At 36.9% G+C, this 13,981-nt stretch overlaps 1 protein-coding gene across 6 annotated transcripts; it reads left to right on the plus strand.

The window, feature by feature from the left end:
- Positions 1 to 1,403: 1,403 nt before the first annotated feature.
- LOC126818562 (tRNA modification GTPase GTPBP3, mitochondrial) lies at positions 1,404 to 13,421 on the plus strand. Of its 6 annotated transcripts, none has more exons than XM_050546016.1 (9): positions 1,404 to 1,493; positions 2,856 to 3,238; positions 3,863 to 3,998; positions 4,120 to 4,273; positions 5,591 to 5,663; positions 5,949 to 6,092; positions 8,859 to 9,024; positions 12,249 to 12,599; positions 13,171 to 13,421. In XM_050546016.1, exons 2-9 carry the CDS (start codon positions 2,956 to 2,958, stop codon positions 13,403 to 13,405), a joined length of 1,542 nt encoding a protein of 513 aa, XP_050401973.1. In that variant the 5' UTR covers positions 1,404 to 1,493; positions 2,856 to 2,955; the 3' UTR covers positions 13,406 to 13,421. The 6 variants fall into 6 exon arrangements, with proteins under 6 accessions (XP_050401973.1, XP_050401972.1, XP_050401977.1 ...); XM_050546015.1 differs by having other exon boundaries at positions 1,435 to 1,668; XM_050546020.1 differs by lacking the exon at positions 2,856 to 3,238 and having other exon boundaries at positions 1,435 to 2,270.
- The last annotated feature ends 560 nt before the right edge of the window (positions 13,422 to 13,981 follow it).

A 13,981-nucleotide genomic window follows, 5' to 3' on the forward strand; every position in this document is an offset into this window, starting at 1 on the left:
TGGGATTTGCAATTTGAGAGAGAGAGAAATGGGGTTTAACGTCCACTTAACACAAATTCGGTCATATTCAATTCCCCCCCCGAAGTGGATTTACGAGTTTTGTGAGTGAAATAGGGCGTCTAGAACCATTTCTATAAAACAAAGACTAACACTATAGAACTGCAGCATATACTATAAAATAATGAATTATGCTTTAAAACAAGACCTGTGGTGACTGACTATATATAAAATTATAAGATACCAAAACTAAATCAAAATCACATCAAGTGGCAACACCAGCGGGATGAAGCTTGGGGTATGCACCCTATCTATCAAACAAATTTAAGATTAATGGAAGCTAGCTATTTTTGGCTCCCTTCGGCTTTGGGGTGTCTGTCTGGGCCGTCCCAGGGGTCTAATCGTCTGTTATGGGCAATTTCGTACTCATTGGGGTGTACACTTTCATTTAAAATTAGTTTCAACTGGTACCGCGAATGTGTGCATATACCTTTTTTCAAGCCCAGGGGGGTCATATTTAGGGTTTTAGTTTAGGCCGTCCCAGGGTCAAAATCGTCTGTTATGGACAATTTCGTACTCGGTGAGATGTACCCAATCATTTAAAATTGGTTTTGATCAGTATCTCGAATGTACGAGTATAACCCATTTTAAGCCCCCCCCCTCCCTCAGCTTTGGGGTGTCATTTTGGGCCATCCCAGGGGCCTAATCATCAGTTAGGGCCTTTTTTGTACTCAGTGGGATATACCCTTTCATTTAAATTTAGTTTCAACTGGTACCTCGAATGGATGAATATAATCTTTTTTCAAGCCCTCTGGGGTCCCTATTTAGGGTGTCAGTTTGGGCTATCCCAGGGCCAAAATCGTCTGTTATGGGCAATTTCGTACTCGGTGAGATGTACTCTTTCATTTAAAATTGGTTTCGGCCGGTACCTTGAATGTATGAGCACATCCCAGGTTATAGTATGTAGATAGCTATATGGTCAGATATTGGTACCTCGTTTATATTACATTATTATATGTTTTGCGACCCATTAGTGTCCAGTTCTAGGGAACAAAGAAAACCGATTTAGTTCCTTTAAAAATATTGTTTGATTTCCCCATTTATTTTTATTATTATTTTTTTTTTTTTTTCCCCTAAATCCACAATCGGAGAGAATTTTTTTTTTTATACGAGATCTCCACAATAAAAACTTTCAACAATATATATAATACTTGTAGTTAATTTTCTTTATAAAAACTTTGCTTTTGCAATGAATAAATACCAGAATAGATCGTTCTATGATATCCGACAGTTTCATAGTGGATAATGCGAAAGCCATCTTGTGATAGTGATAAGAAGTCATCTGACAGAATGACCGAAGTCACATGGCTTTGTTTACAAACAAGGATTCCCACACTTCCGGTGACGTCAATATCGCAATATCGGGATTTCCCACAAACCATGCTTGATGTTTTCATGACCGAAGATTTCGGAGTTAAGACAAATCAATTAATAAGGTCATTGTACGAATTGGGGATCCTTTCATCAACAAATTATGTTATCGTTAATGTCCAATGTATAATCGCGCGAGTAAAAATTCTCCCGTCTGTTTTCAGACGAAACTTTTGTCGAAAGATAAGATTAAATTTAAAGAGGCATTTGTTTTTTGCAGTATGACCATTGACAGTATGAGTATGTCATGATTTTGACATAACTTTCATAGACATGCTAAGATGAACTGATGATGAATAAGCATTCAAAAAAGTGGGATCTTCGTTTTAGGGGCTTTCATCTTAGGTCTTTATTTTATACTCTAGAGCTGGTCCTTAGCTGGGATCAGTTAATTGAGTTAATCAACAGCAAGGTTTAATTTGAGCGAGTGTTTAGGATAATTCCCGTTTTTGCATTCAAGAATTGAATTTGAATCATGGTTTAGGATTTACATATAAATGAAGATATGGAATATACATAATTAGTAATTAGTGCCCTGTGTGTACATAACTTGACATAAGGTCTTTTAAATTTAAGACTACAAAAGTAACTTCATTCTTACACTATGAGGAGATCGAACACATGCCAGCCAATGTTTTATTTTATATACTGTACCATATTTATTAATAAATATAAAATGATTTTGACAATAGTGCACAACCTAAAATACTAGTCTTATTGTTTATTAACAAGTTACCATGCTGCCTATATGCTGTGATATTATACCTGTAAGCCACTTACTGTAAATAAAGAAGAAGCCATTCCCCACATCATAATAGCCTGTGTTGCAGTTTTATATTATTGTAAATGATACACCCTTTTGTTGTCCATAATTAAAGTATACATAATCTACAATGGAAATGAAATGAAATGGGGTTTAACATCCTACTGTTCTGTTCCGACTGGGCTAATGAAGACAGGCATATGCCATGCAGTGTGCTATGAGGGAAATTTTGCCCAGGCAGCAGCACTATGGACTACTCTTATATCGAATTCCAACTGCCAAGTGATCTTTTACGTGCACGCCAATGTGTACCCTGGACCTTGGTTTTTTGTCCTATCCGAATGACTAGACAGCTGTTCTTGTCAGGCCCTCCATCCTGCAACACTGACAAGGGGAAACCAAGTTGGAAAATCCTGATGAACTTCTCAGCCAATGCAGGGATCGAACATGTGACCTCCAGGCTAGCGAGCCAACGTCTTACCAGTACAACTTGTCAGATCTTAATGTAGTGTTGACCATCGAAAGTATAAATAAACGAAACGAAATATAGATCTGTATTTTAATCAGATTGGTATCATTCTATAGCCCAGTTAGAGCAGAACAGTAGGACGTTAAACCCCATTTCATTTCATTTATGATAAATATTTTGTCTCTGGTATTTTAGAAGGAACAGCTTAAACAGTGTTGGTGGTATACCCTCATTGAACTTCATTTGAATGAAGTTGCCTACATAAAGTTGACCAATTTGATTTGAAAAAGAAATAATGTTTTTCACCAAGTTTGTTTTAAAGACACGTCTATCATTTTCTGTAATACGCAGCATATCAAACAGTGTGTTAAATCAAGGAACGATATATTCATTATCATCTGGTCATGGTAAATGTGGAGTAGCAGTTATTCGTGTCTCCGGACCACAAACATCAAATGCAGTACAAAAGTTAAGTCAGGCCAAAAGTCTACCAGTTCCCCGTAAATCACATCTTATGAAATTCTATAATCCAGTGTCATTAGAAGCCATTGATAAAGGATTATTGCTATGGTTTCCTGGTAAAAGGTTTATAGTTTAATTGCATGCGTACATTTACGTTGAAACAGTACCCAGACGAGTGCTTATAAGATTTTAAATGTTATTATTCCATAACCCTGTAATGTAATGTAAAAAGATGATCATTGTACAAATCCCAGAAATAAATCAAGATCAAACCAAACCACTGAAATCCTGGACATCAATAGAAACTTTCCAACAAAAGTCTGATTACCTTTTCAAAATTGTAGAGAGGAAAAAAGTTCTATTGTAAAATAATGTAAGACTTAAAAAGCTCTAGATCCATAACCTAACCCCACTTAAAAGACGACTTGAGCCGTTCCACCATTTTTATAGTTTCATCTATGCAAATCTTGAATGCAAATCGTTTGGCCTGTACTTAACATGTTGGATATCACTATATGAGATGATCTGTCAGTTTCTGTAAATAAACAAATGAGTAATGCTAATATGTTTTGAACAACATCTTATGTTTACTCACATACAGTTCAGATTGTGTCCATAAACTTGTTTGGCTATTTACAATGAATCTCAGTTCCTCACAGAATGTAACCTCCAGCATGTTAACGAAAGGTGAAACAATTTGCCCTTTGTTCAGTTTTCTGAAACGATAATTAATATTCAAGGTCCAAGAAGTTTCACAGGAGAAGATTGTGCAGAGTTTCAAGTACATGGTGGTCCTGCTGTTGTCATGGCAATGTATGAAGCCCTGTCAACAATACAAGGATTACGGACAGCAGAAGCTGGTGAATTTACAAAAAGGTTGAACTTTTTTTTTGATATTTGTAGAAAAACTGACACCAATTTCAGTGATATGAGAATAGGCATGTTTAATGAACGAAGCGTTTTAATTTTCTTTAGAAATTGTTTTTGTTAATTACAGAGCATTTATGAATAACAAATTAGATTTAACAGAAGTTGATGGATTAGCTGATTTAATACATGCTGAAACAGAGGCTCAACGTAAACAAGCTTTACGTCAGATGGATGGAGATCTTAGTCGACTTTATATGAACTGGAGAAAACGTCTAATCAAGGTGAAATATGATCTTAAATATGTCTTGTTTTGTTTTGTTTTTTTCCTATTTTCCCAATCAAAAGTATTCTATTTCACACACATATGTATCTGAGATAATGATATACTGTTTTGAAAGGTTTGCGGACAGTTTAGATATGGGAGGTAGTATATTCCACCTTTCTTGTAAATGCTCTTTGAGTTTTTGACATTTTTCAAACTTGCATCATTTTTTTGCAGAATTTCTGACATTGAACTCTTGTATAAGCTCTGCATTTCAGAGTTTTTCTTTTCAAATTTGTTGAGCTTGTTTTGCTGGATATCAGATTCCAAAACTAGTAGATGAACAAGGAGACAAAGTGAAGCAGTTTGTATCACTTGTATATTAGTCGAGGGCCGTAGCCACTTCTTGTGGAAGATAGGTGTATTACACTTTTAACCAATTTGGTTTATATGTTTATTTGGTATATTTTATTGATTTCAGTTATTGTGCAGTTGAATATTGATGTATAGATGTGTATTAACTTGAAACTATACTTTCTGAGCTTTTCTGGATCAAAAATAAGTCAATTCAGCAGAATAAACTGTTGAAATTCAGCACAGTTTTCAAATGCTAATTTATGCCCCCGTCAGACCGGGTGGCTTCCTTACTACGCTGCTGTGACCATACAGCGATCAGAAAATGTACATGGTCGCCACCAAACGTAAACACAACGCGAGAAATGTCCCCAAAAATTACAGAGAGAGAGAGAGAAATGGGGTTTAACGTCCACTCGACACAAACTAGGTCATTTCGGGACTAACATATGGTTTAATTTTATTTCAATAATTCGCTTGCGCGTAGGGGTCTTTAGCAGTGGGAGGAAACATGAGGACCCGGAGAAAACCCACGAGGTTGGACAGGCGACCCTACTCATTGTCACGTACAACCGGGGATTCGAAACCATGCCAGTCGACAAAAATTACAGACTTGAAAAAAGTTGTGTGCTTATACCCCAGTCAGGCCAGGGTGGCGCTTTTACAGCGCTGCTACGGCGACGGAAAATGGCCTTGGCGTTTGTTTTTAATATGCTTAAAACAAACGCTGTGACTCAGCGATCATTCACGACCATGGAGACCACGGCACGATATCTGGCGTTTCCACCATGCTTTTACCACGCTTATGGCGATCTTGACGCGCTCTGCGACCATTTTCCGTCGCAGTAGCGTCCACTAAGGATGCCATCCCAGTCTGACGGGGGTACTAGCTGCTGTGTTAGTTTGAAAAGAATGCTATAACCAGCAGATATCAATGCATTTGAAAAATATTACATATGAAATGTTTTCTCAATTTTTGTAGTGTGCTGCCAATGTGGAAGCTTATATTGACTTCAGTGAAGAGGAGAATATTGAACATGATGTTATTGATAATGGTATTATAAAAGTCTTTTTGTTACAACTTAATAGATCCACTTCCGTGGCAAACAGTTCTCAATGCAGAAGGACTTAGGGAATTTTACTCCAGCCCTTTTAACAATTGATATACGCATCTTAACTCAAGACATTAGGTATCAAATCGTCTTTTGACATCATAAATTACCAAATCGTACACCTTTATCATCCACTAGTGACTGACTACTATAGTGTTTTGATGTTATCTTCTAATCTTAAGGTTCCATGAGAAACTTTATGGAAATATGTGGGTTTTTTTTTTATAGTAAATGAAGAAACATCGAAGCTATGTGGTGAAATAGAAAGTCATTTAGAAGATAATAGAAGAGGACAGCGATTAAGATCTGGTGTTAATGTGGCTATAATAGGTCAACCTAATGTTGGTAAAAGCAGCTTACTCAATATATTATGTAAGTATGGTGATTTTTAGTTGATCATTTATAGCTTTGAATGACCACCAGGTATACCTGTACGGTACTGTACTGTATTCTTATGGGAAATATATTTTCTCCATTAAGCATGGTGTACATCGACTTGGTGTCTGGAAGTAAAGTAACTTAGCAACTGGCAGCAACTGGTTGGTTGCTCAATTCAGCGCACGTACATTGGCATCAGTAAAAGAAAAAAACAGGTGCTTCAGTAGGTCATGCGATTTTTTCAAAATGGCTGCTCAAGTTGTCAGCTTTTAGAAAATATCAATTTTATTCGTGCGTGATAACTGATAAGCCATATATTATAGTATTTTTACTACAAACCTGGCGTTAATTATCTCATAGAGAAATAGCTCAAAATAGATCAGAAAATCTCATAATAACAAATTTCCATAGTCTTTCTGTCAGGTAATTCGCTTGGTGCTGTTTTTATCTGGCAGTCTTTTACTGTTCTAGCTCTAGAAGAATTAAGCCGAAATTTTGCAAAAATAGTGGTAGTCCTATGTATGTAGCCTTTTTTAAGAAAACAGTTTTTCTTTCTTTTTAGGATAATTAAGTGTATACATATTATAGTGAATAGGCACCAATAGTGACAAATGCTGATCATGTGACCTCTTGGTCATACAAACTGGATACGGTCAGTTGCCAGATGCGCATAGATCAGCCTTTTTAGAGAAACTGAGTACAACTTAGTTTCCGGAAAAATAGAACACGAGCAACTAGTAGCATCTGTTTACAACTGGTGGTTTTTCAGTCACAAGTACCGTATATCCACACAAACTGGCAACTTATTGTATCCTCTCAGTTGCGGCTAGTTGCTCCCAGTTGCCGGCAACTAGTTGTCTCCAGTTGCAAGTGTCAATGTTCACCGGACTGTTTTGCACTTATGTAGAATACTACATGAAAGGAAACAGGTGTAGGTGTGCAATTTAGTTTATGCTATAATATTATCTAATTTCATATTTTAAATTACATTGAATTTTACATCTTTTACAAAAACACTTGTACCATATTTGTATTTGTATTAAAAAAAAAACAATCAGTGTTTATGTAGTGCCGAAACACAAACATTGACATCGTTGATGTGCTCCTTGGTATAACATATAGCAAGAATCATTCTTGAAGAATGCATAAAGAACAAATGTTTTAATGTAACAATTTACTAATAAAAGAATTTTGATATTTAATGAATATAATTGATATACTATTCAAAAAAAGTAGGGGATATTTGATTTTGGGGGCATAATACTAAAATATGCAAATGACTACGAAAAAAGTCACTATAGAACCTAACAGAAGAAACATTTCCAGTTACATGTGACGCCCAAACGCACCAATAGCTACCGCATGGAATGCAGGTGATGCTTGGGATCATCATGGGGGTCCAACCCAAGATTTGCACGACTCTGACTTTGAATGTTACAGTCATTGTGGCATTGAATTCCAGGGTGGAAACATCAGTTTAATTGTTTTAGTGACCAGAAAACAAATTTTGATATGCGTCGGCTTACCCAAAATGAAAGGTTACGTGCCCTTGGCATGCTACAGATCGGCACAACACAGGCGGTTGTGGCGCGGACGATGAATGTTTCTCAGTCTGTCATAAGCAGGCTATGGTCCAGATACCGTGATACACAATCTGTAGGGGCAGACCACGCTCAGGTCGACCAAAGGCGACAACTCAAGCCCAGGATCGATTTATCCGTACCTTGGCCTTGAGAAATCGTGTCATCACAGCAAATCAGATCAGCACTCGTCTTCAAACAGACACTGGTGTGAGAGTGAGTGGCCAGACGATTCGGAATCGACTGCATAGGGGTCACCTTCGCGCCCGATGTCCTCGCGTGATCCCTTGTTTGAGAGATCATCACATTCAGGCAAGACGTCGTTGGTGTAGGGATCGTCAACACTGGGATAATCGACGCTGGAGCAATGTGATGTTTTCAGATGAGTCAAGGTTCACTGTTGATTTTTTGGACAGACGTAGGAGGGTGTGGCGTCGTCGAAACGAGCGCTTCCAAGACGTTAACGTCATCAGACATGATCGATTTGGGGGTGGTTCTGTTATGGTGTGGGGAGGCATCACTGTTGCTGGAAGAACGGCTTTACATGTTGTTGCAGGGCGTGTTACAGGCCAGTACTACCGGGACAACATCTTGGCAGTCCATGTTGTGCCGTTCGCACGACGTCATGGCCGCCGTTTCATCTTCCAGGATGACAACGCAAGATGTCACAGGGCCAGGATCGTTACAGGTTACCTCCAACAACAGAACATCACCACATTACCTTGGCCAGCACTGAGTCCCGACCTCTCCCCCATCGAGCATGTCTGGGACATGCTTGGACAGAGGTTACGTCAACGTCAACAACGTCCTGCCAATGTCCAAGAACTTGCTGCTGCGTTGCAACAGGAATGGGACAATCTGGACCAAAATGACCTTAGACGTCTCATTAGGAGTATGCCACGTCGGATCAATGCTTGTTTGGCAAACAGAGGAGGATTTACCCGTTACTGACTTGGTTGTGATGCTGTGGTAACTTTGCTGTTTGACCCCGGGTATCATTTTACCCTTATAATGGTCAGTCTGTGCCTTACTTAGTCTAACGATCATTTGGAATAAATCGATGAATGTGAACTTCATTTCATTTTGTCATTTGTTTCTTCGTCAGTTTCATTAGGTGACTTTAATAACACTTAAAAATCAAATATCCCCTACTTTTTTTGAATAGTATATAATATTATAGGTCAGAGACCAGCTGCTATAGTATCACCTATAGCTGGTACTACTCGAGATATTGTAGAGTCAGCTGTTAATATAGGTGGTTATCCAGTATTATTATCTGATACAGCTGGTCTACGTATAGGTCAAGATGAAATAGAGAAAGAAGGAATCAGGAGAGCAATTCAAAGGTATATTCATGAATTATATTGTGAATGATAAGATCGCGTTGGGGGGGCCAGGAGGGGCCTCCCCCCCCCCCCCCCCGAAACTAGAAGCCCGGCGATGTCATCCCCAGCAATCTGAGACAAGAAATATGGTATTGAAATACTCTGATTTTGTAGTGATAACTTGTAATTTTCTCCTGAATGCATAACAACTGAAGATAGTTTAATGAGTTTATGAGGGTATTTTTTGTTCGACTTCACAGCTTCTAATAATCTGCGATTTCTTAATATATATACTTGTGAAACTGCTGACACGAATATTTAAAGTTTAATTGAATTTAAATTTCACATATCTAATAAGTTTTACTGAAGCCTGGTTTCTGTCATCTCTCCAATAATTTTTCATCGGTGAAAATATGCACTCAACATATGATAAATATTGCAAACTGGCATGGAAAGAACAAAGGAAAATACAGTTTTGATTAAATTTGCTGGTGTAGTGGACGGCACATTAATTGAAGAATTAATCCCTTTCATCATGAATCTTATATTATGGTAAGGTCCATGCTTCCATCATTTCTCGCCCATGTTCACAGGATCAGAAGCAATATCAGAAGCAATATAATTCGTAAATCAAGTCTGTTTCTCTAAAATACATGCAAGTCGTAAGTTTACACATGAATATTTGAGAAGGAATTTTCCTTTTCGGTACTTTATACACGTAAAATTTATGAGTTGTGTTGAGAAACAGAATTATAAGTTGTAGATTAAGTTTAGGTCTAAAAATACTTGTACGAATCTTTGAAAAAAGGTAATGTAATACTCAAATATTACCACAAGACTAGATTCACACATATTACTGTATAGAAATCTTGCATGTGAGCAATTGAAGGATATTTTGGCTGGTTTTAAGCGCGGGACTTGGAAGCATTTTGTGGGACGGGTGGTCACCCTATCATTGCTCCAAATATCCGGGGCTGTTCTGGCATAATTGCCGTCTCACTTGAGTGGAAGTTATAAAACAGATTATATTGCCATGCAACAGACGCCCACATTTTGCAAGAGATAAAAGGAGAGCAAGATAAACCAGCGGCTGCCAGGCAGGATACGCCCACATTTTCGAAAGATGGATAGAGAACAAGCTAAGAAGAAAGTGATTTTTCCAACAATCAAGGGCCATAATTCAGGAAATTACAATTCGATATGCGCAAATATCGAAAGGAACCAAGATCTTTGTGTTATAAACTTACATTCCAAGTTTCAACAAAATCGGATAAAAATTGTGACTTCTATAGGGTCCACAACTTTGATATACCCTATTTTTACGCTATTTGAGAACGAAGGGCGGCCATTTTATCTGTCAGTTTTGGGCCGATTTTCACGAAATTCGAACTCAGTCGTCCTTAGGGTGTAACAGTGATATAATAATACGTTTTTTTAAATCGGATAGAAATTATGACCTCTATAGGGTCCACAAGCTAAAAACTCGATTTTTCATACAGTCAGGGCCATAATTCAGGAATTTACGGTCTGATATGCGTGAATTTCTAAAGGAACCAAGATCTTTGGGTTATAAACTTACATTTCAAGTTTAAACAAAATCGGATTAAAATTGTGACCTCCACAGGGTCCACAACCTTGATATACCATATTTTTACACTATTTGAGAACGAAGGGCGACCATTTTGTCTGTCAGTTTTGGGCCGATTTTCACGAAATTCGAACTCAGCCGTCCTTAGGGTGTAACGGTGATATAATAATACGTTTTTTTTAAATCGGATAAAAATCATGACCTCTATAGGGTCCACAAGCTAAAAACACATATTTTCGTACAATCGGGGGCCATAATTCAGTAAGTTACGGTCCGATATGCGCGAATATCGAAAGGAACCGAAATCTTTGGGTTATAAACTTACATTTCAATTTTCAACAAATTCGTATAAAAATTGTGATTTCTATAGGGTCCACAACCTTAATATACCATATTTTTACGCTATTTGAGAATAAACGGCGGCCATTTTGTCTGTCAATTTTCGACCAATTTTCACGAAATTCGAATTCAGCCATCCTTAGGATATAACGGTGATATAATAATATGTTTTTTTAAATCGGATAAAAATTATGACCTCTATAGGGTCCACAAGGTAAAAACGCGATTTTTCGTACAATCAGGGGCCATAATTCAGAAAGTTACGGTGCGATATACACGAATATCGAAAGGAACCAAGATCTTTGGGTTATAAACTTACATTTCATGTTTTAAAAAAATCAGATAAAAATTGTGACTTCTATAGGGTCCACAAGCTAAAAACTTGATTTTTCGTACAATCTGGGGCCATAATCCATGAAGTATCGATCCGATACATGCCAATATCGAAAGTAGCCGAGATCTTTTGGGGATAAACCTATATTTCAAGTTTCGTCAAAATCGGATAAGAATTGTGACCTGTAGAGAGTCCACTAACAATTGTGGACGGACGGACGGACCGACAGACGGACGGACAGGGGCGACGGCATAATACGTCCACAGGAAAATGTGGGAGTATAAAAAGTGAATTTTCGTACAATCAGGTGTCAAAATCCAGGATGTTACCATCCGACATGCATCAATATCAAAAGGAACCGAGATCTTTGGGATATAAACATATATTCTAAGTTCCATCAAAATCGGATAAAAATTGTGACCTCTAGAAGTTCCACAGATTTAATATGGCCTTGCTTATTTGTCTGTGCAAGAACTGTAAATGATATTTTCTACTATTTACATTTTCAAAAGAAATTCATAGAATTGATCAAATTACCAATACTGTTAACTACTGTATTTTATTTTAAAAAAGGGCTAGTGCCCTAACTTTAATACATTCATACCTATTTTTATATATTTTTCAGACAATTATAGTGTTTTAAACTCGATCAATTACTTCTCCATGTTTTAGACTTTGTATTTTGTTTCATTATCTCCCTTGTCCTGACATATACTAGAATAATAAATTGATGGGAAATTCTGTCTTTTCATTGTTTTGCATTTACCTCAGATCTATTCACTGAATTTGATAGTAGTCTTACTTATTACTTGCAATATCCTTGTGTGATGTCTGAAGATATATCTTTTGGTTTCATTTTGTTTGTTCTCTTGCACATGAATGTTGAAATTTTTATCAACATCTGTCTATGAGCACAGCACCAAAAACAAAATATTCAATGTTAGTTATAATTTGTACATGTATATTCAATATCTTGCCTTTCAGAGCTCAGCAAGCAGATATTAAAGTCATAGTTCTTGATGTGACCAAGTTTCAATTTAAAAAAGATTTGAAGACGTTTATTAATCAACATCTGCTAGAACTAGGAATTACAGAAAGATGTTCAGAATCTGTTCAAAGTGATATAAAATACAATAGCAACACTCCTTATGCTGAGCCAGAGATAGATCTGTCAGATGTTTTAGTAGTGTTTAATAAAATAGATTTAATCAATCATGAATATATGATAAAAGAACTTAGTAATAATATGTTAGACTTGAGTGTACAAGTTTCTTGTGTTACAGAGGATGGTGTAGAACAATTTCTGGAAAAACTGACTAATAGAATCAAAAACTTGTAAATAAAAGTTTTATTAGTTAATCATTTTTTAAAGGCCCAGGTCAAGCTAAAAAAATGCTGATGAATCTTGCAAAATTTAAACAAATACCTATTAAGACACGGATCTTATTGACTGTGCTAATGAAGACGAGCATACGCCATACAGTGTGCTATGAGGGAAATTTTTTCTGGACAGCAGAGCTATGGCCTACTCTTATATTGAATTCCAACTACCAAGGGATCTTTTATGTGCACGCCAATGTGTCCTCGGGACCTTGGTTTTTTAACCCATCCAAACAACTAGACAGCTGTCCTTGTCAGACCCTCTGACTTGCACCACTGACAAAGGGAAACCACACCGGAAAATCCCGATGAACTTTCTCATCGGCCAATTAATATTTTAAATGTCTTATGGAAATTATATGTGGACATATTTCCTTGCATTATTTAAAGAAATTATGAAGCCTTTCCGGTGATCTTTAAACAACTGTTTGACAGCATTTTTTTGGTCATAAATTAATTTTAATATTGCTGATGTCAGTGAACAATTTTATAAGCTTATTTGATATAATTGAATTTTTATTTACAGGTGTGGAAATCCGCTAGCAGGTAATCCAAGTTTAACACAAGCTAGATACAGATCACATTTACACAAATGTATACAATTTTTACATTCTTACTTTATACAAATTAAGCAGCAAGATATAGTATTAGCGGCTCATCAGCTTCATTTAGCTTTACGAGAAATTGGGAAAATTACTGGAAAAATCTCCTCTGAAGATATTATTGATGTAGTGTTTCGAGATTTTTGTATTGGGAAATAAATAATATTTATATTAAGTTCTGTCATTGTTGTCTAGAAATATGCACAGTTTGGTTGATCTGTCATAGGTTAATGCAATAACATAGAAATTGGGTTTATCAACCAGTAACTCCAGTTGTCCAGCTCGTGAAATGACATGAATGCAGTACAGGACAAAATTCTTAGTGAAAGTGGGATTTGTTCATGAGGAAGAAAACTACTAAATTTGAGTCTACCTTTCTGCACTAACTATTTATGCATGCAGTGTGCTATGAGGCAAATTGTGCCCCAACAGCAGCATTTCCCCCTCGTCGAATTCCAACTACCAGGGATTCTTTTATGTGCACGCTGATGTATACACATGACCCTTATGAATGACTAAACTTTGTTCCTTGGCACGCCTTCAAGGGAAAACCACATTGAGCCACTGCACCTCTCCACAATCTACTCATAACAGATTGTTTTTTCAACAGTTGACATATAATTCAAATTAACTTATGCACATGTGAACTGGGGGGTGTTTAGTGTTAATGGCACTTTCTTTTACGTGGGTCAAAATTAAAATGCCAATTAAAATGATGTATACACATGACCTTGG

The sequence above is a fragment of the Patella vulgata genome, chromosome 4 (genome assembly GCF_932274485.2).
Source record: "Patella vulgata chromosome 4, xgPatVulg1.2, whole genome shotgun sequence".
In the NCBI taxonomy this organism is placed as follows: Eukaryota; Metazoa; Mollusca; class Gastropoda; family Patellidae; genus Patella; species Patella vulgata.

Bases quoted from the DNA above. Each gene is read 5' to 3' on its own strand.
- LOC126818562 (XM_050546016.1), top strand. From the start codon at position 2,956: ATGTTTTTCACCAAGTTTGTTTTAAAGACACGTCTATCATTTTCTGTA. The intron at 6,093-8,858 runs GTAAGTATGGTG...ATAATATTATAG, and splicing joins CAGCTTACTCAATATATTAT to GTCAGAGACCAGCTGCTATA. The intron at 9,025-12,248 runs GTATATTCATGA...CTTGCCTTTCAG, and splicing joins ATCAGGAGAGCAATTCAAAG to AGCTCAGCAAGCAGATATTA.